The following is a 23,154-nucleotide window of genomic DNA, read 5'->3' on the forward strand; positions in this document are numbered from 1 at the left end:
CTCGTTTGAGGTCTGGGACAGCATCTTACCCTGAATGTCTGCTCCATTCTCTCCTTGTGGGAGACCTGATCCAGCGTGCCATCGGTCTGACTCCTTTTCAGGCCAGTTGTGATGTCAGGGACGTTGCTGAAATCTACATGAGAAGTGAAAAAAACGTGCATAAAAGTGAGTTTGGCCATTTGCAAAGAATAGTTATGACTGGTTTAAAGGCTCACATGAAGAAAAAGAGGAGAGAAAACAACAACAACCTAGAAGTACACTGGTTCTTATGACCCTGAAGTTACAACATGCATATAGCTGCTCTTCTGAACAGATGTTCTCACTGATTGAAGAAACAATATCTTCTGACTGTTTTGGTCAAAGGAGACCAATGACCATTCAAAACAATGACTTAAATGCCCTGTCACTTTTCCTGATGCTGTGCAAATTATACTTCGCTAAGCCCTGATCTTAAATACTTTATTCAGACCAAGAATCAAAGAGCAGTGACCATTGTTGGTACCTCCCTATTTTTGGCTAAGTGAGAGCAAAATCACCAGGCATATTTTGGAAAACCAATGATGTGATATCACAGATTCTTATTACAACCCACAACTTGCTCATTTGCAAGCATGATTCTTCTTTTTCTGACATCAACCACAATTTCATCCTAAATTGAAAGTGCCCAGAGACACAGCAAACCTTTGCTAACTTCAGAGTAAGGGTTCAGAAATAATATTAACCGTAGGAAGAGCACGCAGTTTGCCAGCCTATGATGATACACACGTGCCATCCTCACCAATTCTTTCCAGTGGTTCTCAAACTAACAAATTCAAGAAAGATGGAAAAACTAGCCTCTATCAAAATATAACATAGGTTTCCCTTCTAATTATTGTATTTGGTGGACTGTCCCTTCAACTAGGTGAAACCAGATGGCTTCTGATCCCAGTCAGCTACAACAAGAAGTCACGATCTCCTACCTGTCTGAGTTGATCTAGGCCAAAAAGGCACGAATAGATGTTGACAAAGAAACCATCCAGCATGATGAGGGCAAGGACAATGGTCTGTAGGAGACCCTTAGAAGCTCTGGGAGCCCTAGACAGTTGATAAAACTAATGCATAGGAATGCCAGACCATGATCCATGCTGACATCACCAATTACTACACAGGCACTTGCTTCTAAGACAAGAGGAGACCTAAAGAAAACATCTGCATGGTCTACAGTATTCTAAAGCTCCAATTTCTTCTTCCAACACCCTAACTCCAACCAGAAAAGGACCAGATAGTCCAAGTCACACTTCACTGTTGTTGGGTGTGGAGTAAGTTAGCCCGGATAAGGCAGTGCTGATCACAAAAGCACGAGCCATCCCTGGGAAAATTTTGGGTAGCAATGACAGGTGGGGATCCTTGGGCTCACCTCTCCCAGGCCCCTAACACCACACCACAGAGGCAGTCCATTCACCAGCAGGCTGACTGCATGGGAAGCAAGATTAGACCCTAAACCAAAAGTGATCCACCACTGTTCTTCCATCACTGCCTCCTTAGGCTACTGTGTGCACCTCTGTTTAACGGAGACCAACTGACAGAATTCACAAAAGAAAAGAGCCTCCTGTATTCAGCATAAATGCACCTTTCCATCCATCCATTCAACATGCACTGGCTATTTTCCAGGTGTTGTGCTAGGTGCTGGGGATACAAAGATGAATAAGATGCAGTTGCTACTCTCAAGGTGACCTTCTAGTCTGGGGGGAGGTGACTGGTGAGGGAGGAGGAGACAGAGACCCGAGTACAACACAATGTCACAGATGATGTGAGGGAAGTCCACACAGGGTTGAGTGGGCATACTCAGGAAGGAAGTTAATTGTCCTTGGGGCCCTAAATGACTTCATAGCAAAGGAGACACTTGAGCAAAGTCTTTAAATCTGAGGGGTATGTGTTTGTTTTTAAAGCTGAAGACCAAGCAGGGTGGGGAGAGGGGATTCCATGACCAGAAGGCAGCTAAGTACAGGCAAATTGTAGAAAGAGCTCAGCAGATCTGGGAACTTGTTGAGCGTGGCTGCAGCTGAGAGAGTGGGGCAGGGTGGAGAGAGTGTCCTGGGATGGAGGAATTGATAGAAGCAAGACCTTGGGAGAAACATAGGTCAGAGAGTCACTGCCACACTGCGGGTACAAGGTGTAGGGACCCCGACGAATACAGGATAGTCACAGCAAAGACGTGAAGTGAATACCGAGTCTCCACAGGTAGACCTGCGGGTCTCCTCTTTGCTACCTACTTCGTAGAAGGTCATACAGAAAAGAAAGGTATCAAGGCAGATGCCTGGCTTTTACACCTGAAGTGGCTGGGCAGATGGGGAACAGGACAGGGTGGGAGTGGGAATCACAAGCTTAGCTTTGGCAATGCTGAGCTTGAGACACGTGGGCCATCTGATGGCAGGCGCACAAGAGTCAAGTCATCCAGGAAAACTCTGCACACGGATGTGGATTTGGAGTCATCAGAGTAGACCTGGCAGTGAAGCCACGGAGATGGATGGCGCCCCCAGGGAGAATGCACAGAAGGAGACAGGAAGAGTACCTAGGAGAGAACCAATCTTAGCAAAATGCCAATCACAGGGCGCAGGAGAGGAGAGGCCCTCAAAGGAGGTACCTCTCTTTATAGAGAAGTAATAGTCAGAGAAGTATAAGGAAATCAAGAAAGAGCAATGTCACAGAAGCCATATAATATTAAAGTACATTACCTAGGTAACAGAATCAAATTTTCATGATTGCTGCCTTTACCTTGTAAATGAAGAGCTTTGGTATCTCCAAAGAGTTGTATGAGGTACAGGAAATATGACACACGACTGATGCATTTATTCATGATGAAGACTTCTACAGCACCTGCTCTACGTCAGGGATGTACTATGTTCTGCAGATGCAAGGATGAAGGAGGCCTCGCATCCCCTGAAGATGTCAGAGGCGGCACGGGCATAAGGAGCTCTGGAGCCGGGAGGAGCCAGACGGATGCGAGTGAAAATAACATGGCTGCTGTCAAAAGCAGGTGCCAAGTGAATTCTGAGTCAGCCATTCAATATATTCACAAAACTTTGGAACTTAAATGCTGAAAACTCCCAAAACCACTTTTTACCTCTAACAAAGGCAAAAGGTTTACCTGGTAACATAACATTTGATATCCTTCCTATCAAAACCCTGCCTGTCCCAGGATAAAAGGCTTTGCTATGAATCAGTGAGGCTCCCCTATCAACTTCAGTACCCTTCCCCTCAGGGAGCCTTTGGTGTAGCTTGGATCCTGTCTGAGGCATGAGCTTGGACAGGATGGATCACAGGAACCAACTCCCATTAAGGCTGGCCCCGGGCATCCAAGAGGAGGAGGCAGCTCTGGGCAGTTCCTGAGCCCTGCCGAGACAGGAAATCTCGGGGCTGTTCCACCACCCAAATGTCACAGAGGCAGAATGGTATCTGAGCATCAACATAGTCTCTGCAGTGACTTCTTTCTTTTCCAACCCCACCAGCAATGCGCCAACGCTGTCCTGGAGATGACAAAGCACAGGGGACGCTGAGTGTGACAGGGTCCACGGCTGCAGACCTCGCTCCAGGAGCCTCAAACCTCACCAGGACCTGTATCCCCGTAAAAAGTATGCCCTTAGCATTCTTTCTAGAAGAGAAATGAGAACAAACTAGGTTCTGGCAGAATAGCAGACTGGCTAAAAAAGAATTGTAGACCAGTAAAATTCGAATGCATATTTACAAAGCTGTTTCAAACAGGCCTTACACTGACATCCTGTCCTGGGTGCCAGAAGCCTATGTATAGCCCCATTTAGCCTCTGCCCACGTCCTGAGCATCAGCTGCTGAAGTGAGTAAATATATCTTTCCCTTCCCAACCCAAAATCTGCTTTCCACCTTGGGAGAGCCTCCTCGTATGGACATATTCACTATGACACATGTTAGGACATTTTATCCCTATCAGATAACGATAAGCATGTGCCTCCTGCCCACCTCGTGCTCAGCATGCTACAGTACAGATGTTCAGACTCACTCCAGAAGAGTCTTTGGCCAATATGATTGTAAATAATGAAAAATAACAGAATTACAAATTCAAGTCAAGACATCTATTTATATCCGGTGAACATACCCTTCTGTCTGTTTCATCTTGTTCCTTGTGGAAATTAACTATTTGAGGTGAGGTCTTAGAATTTGAAACATCTAACATCTAACATGGCCAACAAGACCTTCTTCTACTCAGCAGTTGCAGGAGCAGAGCTGCATCGACCCAAGTCCTAGTCTCGGGTCCTCCATTTGGACCTATCATTCAATTTATTTATTCCCTCGTCAGATGGGTGCTGAGCACTGAGCACCCACTGGGTACTAGGTACCATGTCAGGTGCCATACTTGAAACCAGGCTCAGACATCTTTCTCTTTTAACCAAAACACATGTTTTGGAGAGTGACGACACACCTGGCAGGCTATCCCGGAAGACGACTGCCTCCTGCTGTCCCGCACGCCCTACAGTTCCTTACAGAAAACTAGGGAAACGTCAGGCTTCACATATGAGACACCTAGTAACTCAGTGTCTTCCTGTTTTGTGCGTCAGTGCAGAGCCCACTAGTGCCACTGTCAGCCAAGCAGCTGGCAACCCCAAATCCTTTAGAATTAAAGGGCAAAACCTGTGTTCAAGTAACAACCTGGGTATCAACTTAAAAATAGAAACATCAGGATAGGGAGAGTGACGTCAGCATCATGGCGGAGTGAGCTTTCCCGTGAATTCTTCCCCCACAAAATACAACAAAAGTAACAGCCACAGACCAACAACGGAATCCCAGACAGTCAAAAGCTGGAGCGGAGGGATCCACACTGCCGCACATCTGAGAGCGGAACGTGCTGGGCCCCCGGAGGAAGTGGGGAGAGGTAAGGAGAACTCCGCTCCCTCCCCATCAGATCAGCGATCCGGTCCGCGCGGCTCCCAGAGAGGGGGGAGGGGCGGCCCTCGGGGGGAAACTGTAGCTCTTCGGGCGCTCTCAGCCAGTGGGAAACTCCCGCACAGAGGGCTCAGAGGAGCCACAGGGCTACTATCAACATCTGAGCAACCCAGAGAGCGGATAAAGAGGGGCAAACGAGAAGCCTCCCACGTCAGGGGCCCAGAGGGCAAAAGAGAGAGCTCCCCCCTCCCCGCAACCCGGAGTCTGCAGCTCGACCAGATCTAGCGGTCCGAGGCAGACCTGAATAAACTGGACTGGACCCGTGGATCGCAGTGGGGAAAAGAAACAAAACAAAACAAAACAAAACTGCGGATCGCAGCAGAAAAACTGGGGCAGAGCGCAGGGGGCTTAGACTACACAGCCCTTTACCACCAGACAGTGGCGGCAGGTGGAAATTGCAACCAGAGACTTCCAGGATGAGGAAAATCAAAACCAACACAGGAACCACAATGCAAAAATATATGAAATCACCAGACCAGAAACAAAATGACAAGCACCCAGAAATCAACCCCGAAGACACAGAAATCCATAAACTAAATGACAGAGATTTCAAAATAGCTATCATAAAAACACTCAACGAAATACGAGACAACACAGACAAACAATTAAATGAGATTAGGAGTTTCTTCACAAAAGAGATTGAAATCATAAAGAAAAACCTATCAGGGCTGATGGAGATGAAGAACACAATGGAGGAGATAAAGGAGAATCTGGAATCTTTAAAGAACAGAGCTGACAATATGGAGGAAAGAATTAGTACTTTAGAGGATAGGAATACAGATATACTCCAGATGGAAGAAGAGAGAGAACTAAGACTAAAAAGAAATGAAGAAAGACTCCGAGAAATATCGGACTCTATTAGAAAATGTAACATAAGAATTATAGGTATTCCTGAGGGAGAGGAGAGGGAAAGAGGAACAGAGAGCCTATTCAAGGAAATAATAGCTGAAAATTTCCCAAATCTGGGGAAGGAGCAGGAAATACCAGTAAGCGAAGCCAACAGGACTCCTATATATATTAACAGACAAAGGCCTTCACCACGACACCTAGTGGTAAGGCTAGCCAGGGTCAACGACAAAGAAACAATATTAAGGGCAGCTAGACAAAAACAAAAAATAACGTACAAAGGAACTCCCATCAGGCTCTCAGCGGATTTCTCAACAGAAACTTTTCAGGCTAGAAGAGACTGGAATGATATATTCAAAATACTAAAAGACAAAAACTTTCAGCCAAGAATACTCTATCCAGCAAAAATATCCTTCAAATATGATGGAGAAATAGTAACTCTCCCAGATAAACAAAAGCTAAGGGAGTTCATGGCCACGAGACCGCCACTACAAGAAATACTCAAGAAGGCCCTCAGGCCTGAAAACAAGAAGAGAAAGGGAACACAAAGCTTGGAGTAAGGAGAAAAGTAGGTAGACAAAATCAGAGAAATAGTAGATCTTTACCGGAATAGGTTAGCAACCACTTAAATACTAAACTCAAAGATCAAAGGAAGAAATTCACCAAAAATAAATTTAACCTCATCACTGTAAACACACAGCCACAACACAAGATAGAATAAGGTATAACAAGAGCAACTTAGAAGGGGAAGAGGAAAGTGACTGAATTGACTTAGTATAAGGAAATAGGAGGCTATCAGATAATGGACTATCTCATACAGAAGATTTTTCGCCCAAACCTCAAGGTAACCACTAAACAAATAATCAAATTAAAACCACATATGATAAACAAAGAGAAAACTAGAAGAATCATAAGACAGAACAACCAAACTGAATTGGCAGTCCAAAACAAATGGGACAAGAAACAAAGGAAATGCAAAAGAACCAGAAAATAAGTGACAAAACAGCAACATTCAACCCTCATATTTCAATAATTACCCTAAATGTAAATGGATTGAACTCTCCAATCAAAAGATACAGAGTGGCAGGATGGATTAAAAAGCAAGACCCAACAATATGCTGCCTTCAGGAAACACATCTTAGCACTAAAGACAAGCACAGGCTCAGAGTGAAAGGATGGAAGACAATACTCCAAGCTAATGGCAAACAAAAGAAAGCAGGTGTTGCCATACTCATATCAGACAAAGTAGACTTCAAGATAAAACAGGTTAAGAAAGACAAAGAAGGGAAATATATAATGATAAAAGGGACACTCCATCAAGAAGACATATCACTTATAAATATATATGCACCCAACATAGGAGCACCAATGTACATAAAACAACTATTAACAAACCTAAAAGGAGAAATCAACAACAACACAATAATAGTAGGGGATCTTAACACCCCACTTACAGCAATGGATAGATCATCCAGACAAAAAGTTAATAAAGAAATATTAGACTTAAATGAAAAACTGGACGAGATGGACCTAGTAGACATATACAGAGCACTCCACCCCAAAACAGCTGACTACACATTCTTCTCAAGCGCGCATGGAACATTCTCTAGGATAGACCATATGTTGGGAAACAAAGCAAGCCTCAATAAATTTAAGAAGATTGAAATCATAACAAGCATCTTTTCAGACCATAAGGCTATGAAACTGGAAATGAACCAGGAAAAAAAAACTGGGAAAGTGACAAAAATGTGGAGATTAAACAACATGCTACTGAACAACCAATGGATCATTGATGAAATTAAAGGAGAAATCAAAAACTATCTGGAAACAAACGAAAATGATAACATGCCATATCAAACCATATGGGACACAGCAAAAGCGGTCCTGAGAGGGAAACTCATAGCGATACAAGCCCACCTTAACAAACAAGAAAAAGCCCTAATAGGCAACCTTAAATTACACCTAACAGAACTAGAAAAAGAAGAACAAACAAAGCCCAAAGCCAGCAGAAGGAGAGAAATAATAAAAATCAGAGCAGAAATAAATGATATTGAGACCAAAAAAACAGTAGAAAGGATTAATGAAACAAAGAGTTGGTTCTTCGAGAAGATAAACAAAATAGACAAACCCTTAGCCAGGCTAACTAAGAAAAAAAGAGAAAAGGCTCAAGTAAATAAAATTAGAAATGAAAGAGGAGAAATTACAACGGATACCATGGAAATACAGAGGATTATAAGAGAATACTATGAGAAATTATATGCCAACAAATTGGACAATCTAGAAGAAATGGATAAATTCTTAGACTTATACATCCTCCCAAAATTGAACCAAGAAGAAATGGAGAATCTGAATAGACCAATCACAAGTAAAGAGATTGAAATAGTAATCAAAAAACCTCCCAAAAAATAAAAGTCCAGGACCAGATGGCTTCTCCAGTGAATTTTACCAAACATTCAAAGAAGATTTAATACCCATCCTCCTCAAACTATTCCAAAAAATAGAGGAAGATGGAACACTTCCTGAATCATTCTATGAGGCCAACATCACCCTGATACCAAAACCAGACAAAGACAATACAAAGAAAGAAAATTACAGGCCAATATCGCTGATGAACATTGATGCAAAAATCCTCAACAAAATATTGGCAAACCGAATACAACAATATATTAAAAAGATCATACACCATGATCAAGTGGGATTTATACCAGAGACGCAGGGATGGTTCAACATCCGCAAATCAATCAACGTGATACATCACATCAACAAAACAAAGAATAAAAACCACATGATCGTCTCAATAGACGCAGAGAAGGCATTTGACAAGATACAACATCCATTTATGATAAAAACTCTCAATAAAATGGGAATAGAAGGAAAGTACCTCAACATAATAAAGGCCATATATGACAAACCCACAGCTAACATCATACTCAACGGGGAAAGACTGAAAGCCATTCCTCTGAGAACAGAACGAGGCAGGGCTGCCCACTCTCACCACTCCTGTTCAACATAGTACTGGAGGTTTTGGCCAGAGCAATTAGGCAAGAAAAAGGAATAAAAGGAATCCAAATAGGTAACGAAGAAGTGAAACTCTCACTATTTGCAGATGACATGATTGTATATATAGAAAACCCTAAAGAATCTGTTGGAAAACTGTTAGAAACAATCAACAACTACAGCAAAGTTGCAGGGTACAAAATCAATCTACAAAAATCAGTTGCATTTCTATATGCTAATAATGAACTAACAGAAAGAGAGCTCAAAAAGATAATACCATTTACAATTGCATCAAAAAGAATAAAATACCTAGGAATAAATCTTACCAAGGAGGTGAAGGACCTATACAATGAGAACTACAAGACATTATTGAGGGAAATCTACGATGACATAAAGAAATGGAAAGATATCCCATGCACGTGGATTGGAAGAATAAACATAGTTAAAATGTCTATATTACCTAAAGCAATCTACAGATTCAATGCAATCCCAATCAGAATCCCAATGACATTCTTCACAGAAATAGAAAAAAGAATACTAAAATTTATATGGGGCAACAAAAGACCCCAAATAGCTAAAGAAATCCTAAAGAAAAAGAACAAAGCAGGAGGCATCACAATTCCTGACTTCAAAACATACTACAAAGCAATAGTAATCAAAACAGCATGGTACTGGTACAAAAACAGACACACAGATCAATGGAACAGAATTGAAAGCCCAGAAATAAAACCACACATATACGGACAGCTAATTTTCGACAAAGGTGCTAAGGACATGCAATGGAGAAAGGAAAGTCTCTTCAATAAATGGTGTTGGGAAAACTGGACAGCCACATGCAAAAGAATGAAAGTGGACCATGTGCTATCGCCATTCACAAAAATTAACTCAAAATGGATCAAAGACCTGAAGGTGAGACCTGAAACTATAAAACTCATAGAAGAAAATATAGGCAACACACTATTTGACATTGGGTTTAAAGGAATCTTTTCGGATGACATGCCTACCCAGACTAGGGAAACTAAAGAAAAAATAAACAAGTGGGACTTTATCAGACTAAAGAGCTTTTATAAGACAAATGAAACCAGAATCAAGATGAACAAACAACCAACCAGCTGGGAGAGAATATTTGCAAAACATACATCTGACAAGGGGTTGATCTCCATAATATATAAAGAACTCACACAATTGAACAACAAAAAAACAAACAACCCGATCAAAAAATGGGCAGAGGAAATGAACAGACACTTCTCCAAGGAAGATATACAGATGGCCAATAGGCACATGAAAAGATGCTCAACATCACTAATCATCAGGGAAATGCAAATCAAAACAACACTAAGATACCACCTCACGCCCGTCAGAATGGCTATAATCACCAAGACAAAAAACAACAAATGTTGGAGAGGATGTGGAGAAACAGGAACCCTCATACACAGCTGGTGGGAATGCAAATTGGTGCAGCCTCTATGGAAAACGGTATGGAGATTCCTCAAAGAATTAAAAATAGAGATGCCCTATGATCCAGCCATCCCACTACTGGGAATCTATCCAACGCACCTGAAATCAACAATCCAAAGAGGCTTATGCACCCCTATGTTCATTGCAGCATTATTCACCATAGCCAAGAAGTGGAAGCAACCTAAGTGTCCCTCGACTGACGATTGGATTAAGAAAATGTGGTATATATATACAATGGAATACTACTCAGCCATAAAAAAAGACAAAATCGTCCCATTTGCAACAACATGGATGGGCCTGGAGCGTATTATGTTAAGTGAAATAAGCCAGAAAGAGAAAGACAAACACTGTATGATCTCACTCATATGTGGAATATAAACCAACACATGGACAGAGAAAACTGGACTGTGGTTACCCGGGAAGTGGGGGTGGGGGGTGGGCACAAGGGGTGAAGGGAGTCATATATGGGGTGATGGACAAACAAAAATGTACAACCCAAAATTTCACAATGTTAGAAACCATTAAAATATCAATAAAAATCAAAAAAAAAAAAATAGAAACATCAGGAAATGCTCAAGTTAAGGCTGCCTCACCCACAGAGCTGGTAATGTGAATTCAAAGCATATATTTACATCACTTCCAAAACCCATCTAGCGTAGTTAACATGCAGGAGTGTGGGCTTTGCCATGTAGTCCCCCACGGTGTTAAGAAGCACCAGCATATCCAGGTGCTAACTCTGATATGCAAAAGGGGGATTCTTTGAAAATGGGTGGCATTGGGAAGGCTGGGGGAGGTCTTGGGCGTGTGGTAGTGTCCCTGCTGGTTTCCCACCTACTACTTACTCCTCGGGAGCTCTCACTCTGCTCGCAGGCAGCTATGATGTTTGGCTCATCTAGCTGATGCCATCCCATAATCCCAGTCTTGCTGGCTGCCTGCTCCTTGCTCAACCAGGTAGCAAAGGAAGAGGCAACAAGTTCTTCCCAGTCCCCGGACACCCACCCAGCTGGCTGCCAGCAGAGCCTGGAGACACTAGGCAGCTTCTGGTTGTAAGGAGGGTAGGCGAGGTACTCTGCCTGTGTGGCAGCCAGGAGCCGGCCTCCAGAGGACAGACAGCTGGTTCCTAGAAAAGAATGATCCAGAACTTTCTACCCAAAAGTCTGAGAATGCCTCCTGCATTGTCAGAAACAGAAACTATAAGAGGAATTGGGTTAACATCTCAAGATGATGGCAATCCCTGAGGCCAAAAACAAGAAAGTGAAGCCAGGTACCTGAAGGTTACTGTAAATATTCCATAAGAACATGGTTACCCTCCAACCTTGTTCCCAACACACACAGAGACAAAAAGAAGTTAATAACCTCAGTCCCCGCTAGATGTATTTGTTGAGGCCAAATGCTTGCTCCATAGCCTACACATAATTACTGTTTGCAAATTGGTTGTATTCTTGCCTAACCAAAGGGGTGACTCAAGGGTCAGAAGGATTTATGAGCTCATTTTGCAGAGGAAAAAGAATGCCTTTAAGGAAGTTACCACCACCAGATAACCAGCTCCCAGCTGCTATTGACACAAAGAAGTCTGGTTGCCCAAGGTCTTATCTGCAGTGAAAGAAAGATGGACTTCCCCTTTGTTTTCCTGAAACGCCTCCTCCCAAGCCCCTCAGCCCTATAAAGACCCTCTGCTTCCTTCTTTTGTTAAGTCAGATCTGAAAGAACCTAGTCTCCCGCCTTCTCATTTTGGACAATTCAAATAAACCTTTCTGTGTCTCCAAGCACCACTGTTTCCGTGATTGGCTTACTGTGCATCTGGCACAGACCTGAGATTAAGAGGTTTGGTATCAAGAGGAGAACATTTGTTTTCCCCATTAGGTACAATAAGACTTTGTTTAGAAAATAATGATGGTAGTCATAGCATCAGAAAAGGCCCTGCTTCAATCTGAGGGCTGAGGATTCATGTGAAGTACACTGAAAAGACAGGCAATGAGAATGGAAATTATTTTTAAACTATGCTTTTCATGCTTCAAAGCACACATTGTAGGACACTCATTCTCAATACTATCAGATCCAAAGCCCCTTTTTGGATAATATGTACTTTTACTATGGTGAAATAAAATTCATTCTTAATATAATCTATCTCCATACATAATTTCACAAAAAGCAATACAATGCCCTAATAATAATGCAAGGAGAAAAATAAATGGAAAGTAATTTGTAATTTAAAAAAATGTGTTTCAACATGTAAATGCTTGGGAGCAACCTCTCTAGAAGCCATGATGAAGCTGTCCAATGCTTACACCACAGACAATCATGGTAAATGTCTCTACTTTGTCACAGACTGATGCCAGTGTGTCTTGGTGGAGATTCAAATGCATTATGGGGTACTGCCATCACTAACATGATTTTCTAAAAGGGCAAAAAATCTTGACAAAGTTCTGAACAAACAAAGGACAAAATTCCCTTGATTTACTGGGTTGTTGCATTGCTAGAAAATTCAAAGTACCCTATAGCTGTGGGGAAAAAATAATTTGTGTTTATTTGTAAAATGGAGCTAGTTCTTGGCTCAGACCATTACACACGTTTTTCACCTACATGAATGTTCAGTAGAACAATTCTTCAGTGTGAGATATTAACCTGAGCATGCAGGACACCCAGCAACCATGTCCCCAACTACTGAATGCCACAGTCCCCCAATTCATTATGAAAACCAAAAACGGACCCATAAACTAACCAAATGTCATGGGTGGGCAGTGCCCTCTATATTGAGAACCACCTCTGCCTCTCTCTGTGGCCAGAATCTCAACTTTACCTCTGGGAGATCAGTGACATCAGAGGATACAAAAAGCACCAAAAAGCACCCAGCCCAGAGCAGGTGCAAAGTGAATATTATCTCCCTCACTTCCAGAAGAAAGATGAAATATGCTCACAAGAGCAATTAAAAATACAGCATTCAGATAAATAAGGTAGCATATTTAATTGGGACTCTCAAGTCAGGTTCAGAAATGTTTTAGTTGATTAAATCATTAACCCTGAGACCCCTCTAAGGTGAAAACTATAGAAAGATAATCCTCTATTAGAGACTGAAAAAAAATCTAAAAAGTAATATCAGAGAAGTTACGAGTAATAATAAATGGTTTAATTAAGTTTTCAACTACATAATCCCCTGTGGCATTAGACAACTTTGACATTTAATTACAGTCATGCATCGCTTAATGATGTGGATACTTCTGAGAAATGCATTGTTGTACGACCGTCATAGAGTGTACTTACACAAAGCTAGATGGTATAGCCTACTACACACCCAGGCTATATGGTACTAACCTTATGGGACCACCGTTGTATATGTGGTCTATCATTGATCAAAACACCATTAAGGAGTGCATGACTGTAGTTTTATATCTACTTACATTCAGATAACATAGTTTGTGTGAATTATGTTCTCAATCTACTTGATTTACTCAATTTCTCTCTTCAATTTCTCAGAATTTCCACTACACAATTCCATAAATGAACAGCTGGTAGAGAATCAACAAATTTCAGATCTAAAAAGACACTTAGAAATTATCCAATTCAATTCCTTCATCTTATGTATCTTTTGTTTTCTAAAAACAAGTGTGAATGTAATTTTAAGAAAAGTTAAAGATTTTGGTAAATCGAAGCTGCCAGTGGAAGGATACAGCATTTTGTAAATATGAAATTATAACTTTTTTTCAGTTCTCCAAGCTTTACCCACTATTATAAAATTCTGCATTAATGTTCATGACACATCATAACTAATCATGGTGCCGAGAGCACATTGAACATTGAGTTCATTTGCACAGAAGAGCTTAAAATCTCTCAACTTTTAAATTTAAATTTGCAAACTTTGTATAGCATTGATTATTTATAATTAACTCAGATTTCCCTAAATTTTACTCATGCCTTTACTTAAAAATGCAATGGTTTGTAACATCTTTCATGAATGACACTTGCTGTGCACTGTCAACCAGGAATTACTCACCATCGATCAATGAAACAGAATGAACATAAAACCATTTAAGTGAAATAATAGATGGATATTCAGTGAGAGAAAAAAATAACTTCGAATTGACCACATTCACACACTAGTTAAGTCCTAAATTACACCATTAATGGAGAGATCACCATTAATATGTGCTTCTGTATAGATAAAAATTAATCTACTTTTCTGAACATATCTGGGACTCTACATTTCTTTATTGTTATTATTCTTGTGTCAAGGAAATTCAAGGCAGCAGTTTGAATGTCACTGTTAAGCTTGCAGAGAAGTAAGTTCTATCATAGCATAAATACTATGTCAGAAAAATGTAAATTTCATACATCTTCCAAGTCCACTTAACCTGAGGTCCCATTCCATTTGGTGATGTTCTTGACAATGCAAGATCTCTGGTGATAGAGAGAAGTAAATACTGGTAGTAAATGTTTCTTAATAGCAGGCTGCCATGATTTGATTCAATTATCTTGTGATCAATATCCTCGGTGTCTGAAAGACTACTTGGAGGAACAGGAATATGGCAGGTTTTTCAGGGTAGGAATGTGCTGCAGGCAACCTCCATGCTGATTACAACATAATGGAGGAAACAACCTTCTTAGAAGAGGGGAGAAGGGAATTTAATTACAGCCACATTCTGATTCTCCAGGCTGGCTATGGCTATGACAGAGGCGTGTGCTCAAGTACACAGAAAGAAGGCAAAGGGCCTCCCACTGGACTTTATCTGGGTCCCTCATGAATAATACAAGGTCAACAATAAAAGAGATCTTCCACCAAGGTTTGGGTTCCACCAGAAACTGATACCCACCAGAGCTAGGAGGACCACCCAGATGCCACACTTCATTACCTTCAGGGGTTTATAACAGACACCACTTCATTTCAGAGACTTAAACAACTTTAATAAAGTAGAATTTAAGTTGAAAACTCTTATGAACTACTTAATTGGAATTCTATTTAAAGACCCTGAGAAGAAACCTAAAAAAAAGTACACACAAAATTCTATTAGGGGATGTACTATGGGAAAAAGAACACCTGAGTAACCCCTTCTTTCAGGAAGTGCTATTGTTCTGTGGGATTAAAAGAGGGTAAAATAGAATATTATTCAGCTATAAAGAGGAATGAAGTCCTCCTGATTCATGCTACACATGGATGAACCTAGAAAACATGCTAAATGAAAGAAGGCAGGCACAGTAGGTAAATGTACCATTCCATTTATATGAAATATCCAGATTAGGCATATCCACAGAAATAGAAAGTAGATTAGTGGTTGTCAGGGGATAGGGGTGGGGAAAGAATGAGGAGGGCCTGATTATGGGTACAGGGTTTCTTTTACAGGTGATGAAAATGTTCTAGAATTAGATAGTGGTGATGGTTACATAACTTTGTAAATATCCTAAAAGCACTGAATTGTACGCTTAAAGGTGAATTTTACAGTATGTGATTTTCACTTAGTTTTTAAAAAAGAAAGTAAGACTGTCAGTGCCAATTTTATAGGAGAGAAATTAGAGTCACACGAACTCTGTGGTCACATTAGTGCAACGTTAACGAAAAGCGGTGTGAATTACCGAAAAAGGCACAAGAACAAAGATAGTGAAATTATTACTACACAACTGACCCTTTCCCTGAACTGAGAAAGCCCTAAAAGATCACAAGGCAGCCAGTTCCTAATTGCCACCCCCAGCTTGCAGATGAGAAGAGAAGGGCCGTCATCAATTCAGTTACATCTACACTGGTTTTCCTGCAGGGCACATGACCAAGTTTTACTCTACGTGTGTTAATAGGGAAATCTTTAAAAGGGAAAAAAGTGGTTAAAATCCAGACATTTTCCTCTACGTGGAGGGAAAGACAAGACAACATAGTTCTCTTCTATCTACCATTGACCATGACCTTGTCCAAGTTACTAGCAACTTAATGCATCTCTTTACCTTGATTTCCCCAGCTGTGGAAGTAAAAGGCTAATAACACATCTCTGCTCCGTCAGAGTGATGTAAGAGATAATGAATGCTTTTAAGATTCTTTGTGATCTTTATATTTGAGACAGCCTGCTATTACTACGAAGGCTTAACAAACACCTTCTCTACGGCAGTCAAGACCTGATTCTATTTAAAGAGGTTGAGGGCCGGCCCTGTGGCTTAGTGGTTAAGTGCGCGAGCTCCGCTACTGGCGGCCGGGGTTCGGATCCCGGGTGCACACTGATGTACCACTTCTCCAGCCATGCTGAGGCCACGTCCCACATACAGCAACTAGAAGGATGTGCACCTATGACATACAACTATCTACTGGGGCTTTGGGGAAACAAAAGGAGGAGGATTGGCAATAGATGTTAGCTCAGAGCCAGTCTTCCTCAGCAAAAAGAGGAGGATTGGCATGGATGTTAGCTCAGGGCTGATCTTCCTCACAAAAAAAAAAAAAAAAGAGGTTGAGAGTTCTCGCCAAACCAAAATGGAATGCTGCATCCATTGCTTTGCTTTTTTCACGTCACAAACTTTTGTAAGAAACGCACATTCCTACAGTCATTTAAATTGGTGCTTTAAATGACTGAATTTTAGAGAAGGAAAACTGTTAAACTGTTTTGTCCAATCCTTCATTTTAAGAGTTGAGAGTCATTTAAGAGTCATCTGCCCAAGGTCAAGCCTGGGGCTCAGAGCTAGAATCCAGATTCCCTTACCCCCGATCCATAGTCTTTTATAAATGTTACCACCCCAATTTAAACTTAAAACACATCTCACTACCAGCATTGATCTACACTAGTGATACACAAGCCACCATTCCTTTTTAGTTGTGGTTTTGGTTTATCTGCCAAAATAAGCCTATGTCATGGGCACCAGTCAGCCCATTAAAGTTGCAGAGCAACGCAGACGTGGGACATGCGCTGGGCTCCGTGTCCGCCCAGGATATGCAGTCAGACTCTTTGGAGCTGAGGCATACAGTTCTCAGCCAAGCAGAGTCATGGCCGTCCCAGAGTCCCCTACACATGTGTGCAAGTGAGCAGAGGCTTCAGCTCTGAGAAAGTCTCAGCACAATTCCTTTGCAATTGGATTTACAAAGAAGAAATCTGGGAAGCTTCAAGATGTGCTCCGAGGAATCATTTTATTCCCAGAACCCACTCTCAGGAATACCGCCTTTCCTTCACATTAAGAGACTCCTATGAACCTTCTTGTCACATAACAGATATTTGAGTGAAACACCTGCTGTTCACCAAGAATTGTGCTAGCTGCTGTGTCTTAAACATCTTTGTAGTCCTCAAAGGCCCTGTTTTTCAAGGAATTTTCACTCTAGCAGGTAAATTATGACAGGCACACAGAGTGATGCTGCAAGGCATAAATCTTAACTTCCAGATCAGGTGTACAGACAAAATGCATTCAGAGTTCAAAAGAGGAAGAGCCCATGATCCCTCCAAGGTGACATGCAGGCAGCCCCCTACTTCTTACAGGATACAATCCTAAAAGTATGAAAACTGAGGTTATAGGTTCTGTGAAGACTTCTATTTCCAGGGATCTAAACAAATTATAAAATTTCTATTTACACGTCACCTTTTAAACACACCTGATACATACCTCAATCTTCTCCTCTTCCTGCCCCAGTGAATACACAGTGAACTATTGAAGATCAGGGAACGTCCACCTGGGGCTACAGGCTCGCTGGCCAGGGCACACCTGATGACTGGCATTTGGGGGACATAGGTATTAAGCTTACAAAACCTAGGCTTCTATCAACATTTCCAGCCCCCTTTTTTCCCTCAATCACTTTTATAAAATACTAATGACTAGGGGCCGGCCCCGTGGCTTGGCGGTTGAGTGCGTGCGCTCCGCTGCTGGAGGCCTGGGTTCAGATCCCAGGCACGCACCAACGCACCACGTGTCCGGCCATGCTGAGGCCGCGTCCCACATATGGCAACTAGAGGGATGTGCAAGTATGACATACAGCTATCTGCTGGGGCTTTGGGGAGAAAAAGGGGGGATAAAACAAAAAGGAGGAGGATTGGCAATAGATGTTAGCTCAGAGCCGGTCTTCCTCAGCAAAAAGAGGAGGATTGGCATGGATGTTAGCTCAGGGCTGATCTTCCTCAGGAAAAAAATTAAAAAATAAAATAAAATAAAATACTAATGACCAAATTCAATACACATTCAAATAATTTGCTAATATTACCATGCAAAGATGCCTAAATTTCACAGAAGCGTGACATGGTTGTTCATAAACTGAAAAATAAAAGTCAAAATAGATTCACAAATGGCAATTTAAGAGTAAATAATTAGTGTTGGAAAGGTAAATGTAGAATAGTTGGGAATAGCACATCCTTCTGTTTAAGAGCTTCTGAGTGCTTCACTGGAGATTCCAGCTTCCATAGGAAGCCCGTTGGGAGAGTTTTGGGTGCAAGGGGCATCCGGCTGCTCTATAAACTGTTTCATACGGTCCAGCATCTGCCCACCTTCCAGAGGCAGCTGGTCCGGGCTCCTCGCAGAAGACACAAAATAATTTTTCTAACAATTTCACATGCCTCTTTCCAAATAAGTTTTCCCGGAGCTACTAACAAGCAACAAAACTGGATAATCTGAACTTTGTCACATTTTCCCGTAACACGTTAAAGATGTTAATGGCCAAAAAGCAAAAAAGGATTAAAAAAGGATTTATAGGAGAATGGACAATTTATAAATAGACACTCAGAGCTGAGTACTGTAGGAACAGAAATAAATTTATAAGATGCAACAAATCATAACTGGATTGTTTGAAATGAAAGGAACTGATTTGCTGGCACTTGTATGTCAAACTTTATTGAGTGTTTTCTCCTATAAATAAACATGTTTTTGCCTTACACTCTGAGGGACAATCTTTAAAGTAGGCAAGTTGTCACTCAAATCTCCTCCCTTTCCCTTTATGTTATTAACTTTGATGAATTTTGTGGGATTTTATGGATGGGCTTTCATTATAAGCCATTTCTAAACCATTTTGGAAGCAGGTAGAATATTCAATATAAACATAGAGGCTTAACACAAGGTGTTCCAAGATGAACTCCTGGTCTTCCCCCAGAGCGCCTGCACAGACAGCTTCCCCATCTTAGCTGATGACAACACCATCCTTCCAGTTGCTCAAGCCAAACCTGGGAGTCATCCCCGCCTCCTCTCCTTCCCCACACCCCATCTCTGAGCAAGTTCTGTTGGTTCTACCCCCACTGCTACCACGGAGAGCAAAGCCGCCATTGCCTCCTGCCTGGATTACTGCAAAATCTCTGTCCCATCCTTGGCCTCCTAGTCTATTCTCGACAGTCAGTGATCCTCTTAAAACACTAGTCAGATCACGTGACTTCTACGCTCAAATACATGGGATGGTCCTTGTTTTTCTTAGAGGAAACGTCAGCCCTGGTATTGGCCTATAAAGCCCTCCCTGATCCTGCCTCACATGTCCTCCGGGGCCTCACCTCCCAGTGCTCCCCGGTTCCCTTGCTTTTCTTTAGGCACACTGGACTACTTGCTAATCCTTAAACATGCCACTTACATCTCCATCTCAGGGCACATGCAACTGTTCCTCCATCTGGAAAGCCTTGCTTCCAGCTGTCCGCATGGCTCTGTCCCTCACTTCCTTCAAGCCTTTGTTCCAATTCCTCCCTCCTACTGACAACCACTGGCTACCCTATTTACAGCTGCAGCCGCCCCGTCTCTCCTCCTGATCTCTCCTACCCCGGTTGATTTGTTTTCTGTCATACTCCTTCACCTGTCAGTATACTATCTAATTTACTTATTCATTATCTTTAGTGTTCATGATCTATTTCCATGCACTAAAATATAAACTCCATGTGGGCAAGGAGTTTTACCTGTGGTATCCACTGCTCTATCTGTGCCTGACACGCAACAGGCAGTCACTAAATATTTGTTCAACGAGTACGTGAATGGAAAGTAGAAAAAAAAAGATTTTTCTCTGAAGACCACTAGTTTCTCAACTTGGCCTCAAGGCTCTCTCCGCGAGTAATGAGTTCTTCACAGTCGGGGAGGTAAAGTAGAAAACTGCCTGTCTCATTTCACGGACTAAAATCCTTGACTTCAGGATTAAGATTAAAATTAAGTATAGTAGTTCATTTCCCAACTTCAAGGAAAAAGAGAATTCTCAAAGTCTAATTATTTGAACCACAGAGTCAGCCTCCTAAACAAAGCCGTGATCCCCTTCTTAGCTACAAGCTTCATCTTCTGCACTTGAAACAAACCACATTTTACGTGTAACATAAGCGTTAGCATCTTGTTGAAAAATAAAGTTAATATTGGAAATGGTAGAGCTGGGGATTGTTTTTTCTTTTTTAAAGCTTAAGTCCTGTCATTCCTATATCCTTTATTCATTTATTCATAGAGTCAAGCACATATTTATTGAGTGGCTCTACTTATGTGTCTGCTGATTTGTTGGTGATAAAACATAAGTAAGACAGAATCCCTGTGCTGGGGGAGGGCACTTGCCTCTCCGTACCCGAGTGCTCTGATGGAGGGAAGCGCAGGGACTGCCCGCCACCACAGTGCCACCCATCTCTCCACCCCACTGCAGCCTGGCCCATGCCTTCATCATTCCTCATCGGACAATTAGCACCTTCAACAAACCCCTCCACCCAGCTCCCCGTGGATCCTCATCACCCAGGCTTCCCTGCGTGGCATACAAGACCCTTGCTCAGCTGTCCAGTCTTATCTTCTCTGTCTTCCCCACTTGCACCCCACTCTCCAATAACCCTGAATTACTCACACACCTTGAGACCCTTACAAGGGGTCTGCAAGTTCAAACTTCTTTTCACAATAATACTAAATGTCATTTGCCTTTTCTCTCTGAGGACATTTTCACTGACGGTGCAGGGCAGTGGTGGGTAGATCCGCTGGCATCATAGCTCGCATCACGGCAGTGGTGCCAATTGTACTAGTCGTCATCGATTCTCCATTACCACATGCTTATATCAACAACCATGCCACGTTCACTTAAGAATGTCCTCAATGAAGCAGTAAAAGTGATTGATTTTACTAAATCTCAACTCTTGGGAACATGTTTGGGAAGCACCCATATAGCTCATCTGCAATCGCTGTTTCTAGAAAAAGCATTTATAATGATTGTGTTGCAAGCTGAACTAGTTGCTTCTTTCACAAAACACAATTTTTTCTCGATAAAATGGCAAAAAACCAAATATTTAAAGAAAATCTTTTCTTTAAAATGAACAAAGTGAGGGCCGGCCCCGTGGCTTAGCGGTTAAGTGCGCGCACTCCGCTGCTGGGGGCCCGGGTTCGGATCTCGGGCGCGCACCGACGCGCCGCTTCTCCGGCCATGCTGAGGCCACGTCCCACATACAGCAACTAGAAGGATGTGCAGCTGTGACATGCAACTATCTACTGGGGCTTTGGGGGGAAAAAATAAATAAATAAATAAATAAAATTAAAAAAAATAAATAAAATGAACAAAGTGAGCCTGTCACTTCCAAGAAAAAAACTGACCGTATTTGTAGATATAATTCAAACTTTCTAGCCAAAATTTGAATCTTGGAATCAAATCTGGCCACCACCATGAGTTTGACAGCTTCCCAATACTTCAAGACTTTTCCAATGAGATTGGTAGTGATATTAAAGAATGTGACTTTTAATGCTCTATACTGAAATGTCCATATTTGAAAGATTTGCATAACCTAGTGACCTAATATTTTCCAAATAACCACTGCCTGTTACAAAATCATACATGAGTAAAAGATCCACTCAAAGTGCAAGCTAGGCCGATGGATTGTAATGTGACAAAGTAAGAAAAGTTGACCAATAATGTTTCAGATTCTACATTGCAACTAACCTTGAAAAAACTACCACTGTTGAGTTTTGGTATAATATTAAAGAAGAATATCTACAATTATCTGAAAAGATTATTAAAATACTCCTCCCTTTTCCAACTACATATCTATGTGAGGCTGGATTTTCTTCAAATCACTTCCACCAAAAAACAACATATTGCAACAGATTGAATGCAGAAGCTGATATCAAAATCCAGCTGTCTTCTACTGAGACACACATTAAAGAGATTTGCAAAAATGTAAAACAATGCTATTCTTCTCACTGATATTTCTTTTTTTGGTTCGAAGAACTAGTGCATTAAAAATATGCTTATTGTGTTAACATGAAGTGGATTCATTGCTGTTACATTAAAATAAATTTTAATAGACATTTTTTAAATTTCTCAGTTTAAATTTCTAATATAGTAAATATCGATAGATATAACCCACATAATTAATTTTGAGGTCCCTGATAATTTTTTACAGTAAAGGATCTGGAGACCAACAAGTTGAGGAACTACAGAACTAGAGCAGTTATGATGGGGGACTGTGATTGCTGTCTGTTCACACATCTGCCCCCCACTGTACACCCTGAAGGTGGGGACTGTGGTTTTTTATTTTTGTATCTGTGCCATCAAACCCAGTGCTTGACACATACTACAAATTTATTATCTTACAGTTCTGGAGGTCAGAGACTAAAATGGGGAGCAGGGCTGTATTCCCTCTGGAGGCTCTAGCGGAGAATCTGTTTCCATGCCTTTTCCAATTTCTAGAAGGTGCCTGCGTTCCTTGGCTCACAGGCCCTCATCACCCAGATCTCTGCTTTTATCACCACATCTTCTCTGATTCTGACCCTCCCTCCAGCTTCTGTCTTATAAAGACCCTTGTGATTACATTGGGCCTACCCAGATAATCTCTCCGTCTCAAGATCCTTAATTTAATCACATCTTTGAAGTCCCTTTTGCCACGTAAGTTCCTTTTGCCATATTCACAGTTTCCGGGGATTAGGATGTAGACCTTCTTGGGGGGCCATTATTCTGCCTACCACACTCATGTACGAAGATAATGCAGTAAAAACAAAGCAGAAAAATACCCCACCATTTTCCCCAATATTTCAGAGTCTCCAGA

General features: G+C 41.6%; 1 protein-coding gene across 3 annotated transcripts in view; it reads right to left on the bottom strand.

The window, feature by feature from the left end:
- The window catches only part of TIAM2 (TIAM Rac1 associated GEF 2), a 226,953-nt gene that overhangs the window by 42,949 nt on the left and 160,850 nt on the right, over positions 1–23,154 (bottom strand). For all 3 annotated transcript variants that reach the window (XM_058534100.1, XM_058534101.1, XM_058534099.1), the window contains one exon: positions 30–133. In XM_058534100.1, coding sequence (XP_058390083.1) covers positions 30–133 — 104 coding nt within the window. The remainder of the gene's footprint in view (positions 1–29; positions 134–23,154) is intronic.

Source organism: Diceros bicornis, chromosome 39 (assembly GCF_020826845.1).
Source record: "Diceros bicornis minor isolate mBicDic1 chromosome 39, mDicBic1.mat.cur, whole genome shotgun sequence".
In the NCBI taxonomy this organism is placed as follows: domain Eukaryota; kingdom Metazoa; phylum Chordata; class Mammalia; order Perissodactyla; family Rhinocerotidae; genus Diceros; species Diceros bicornis.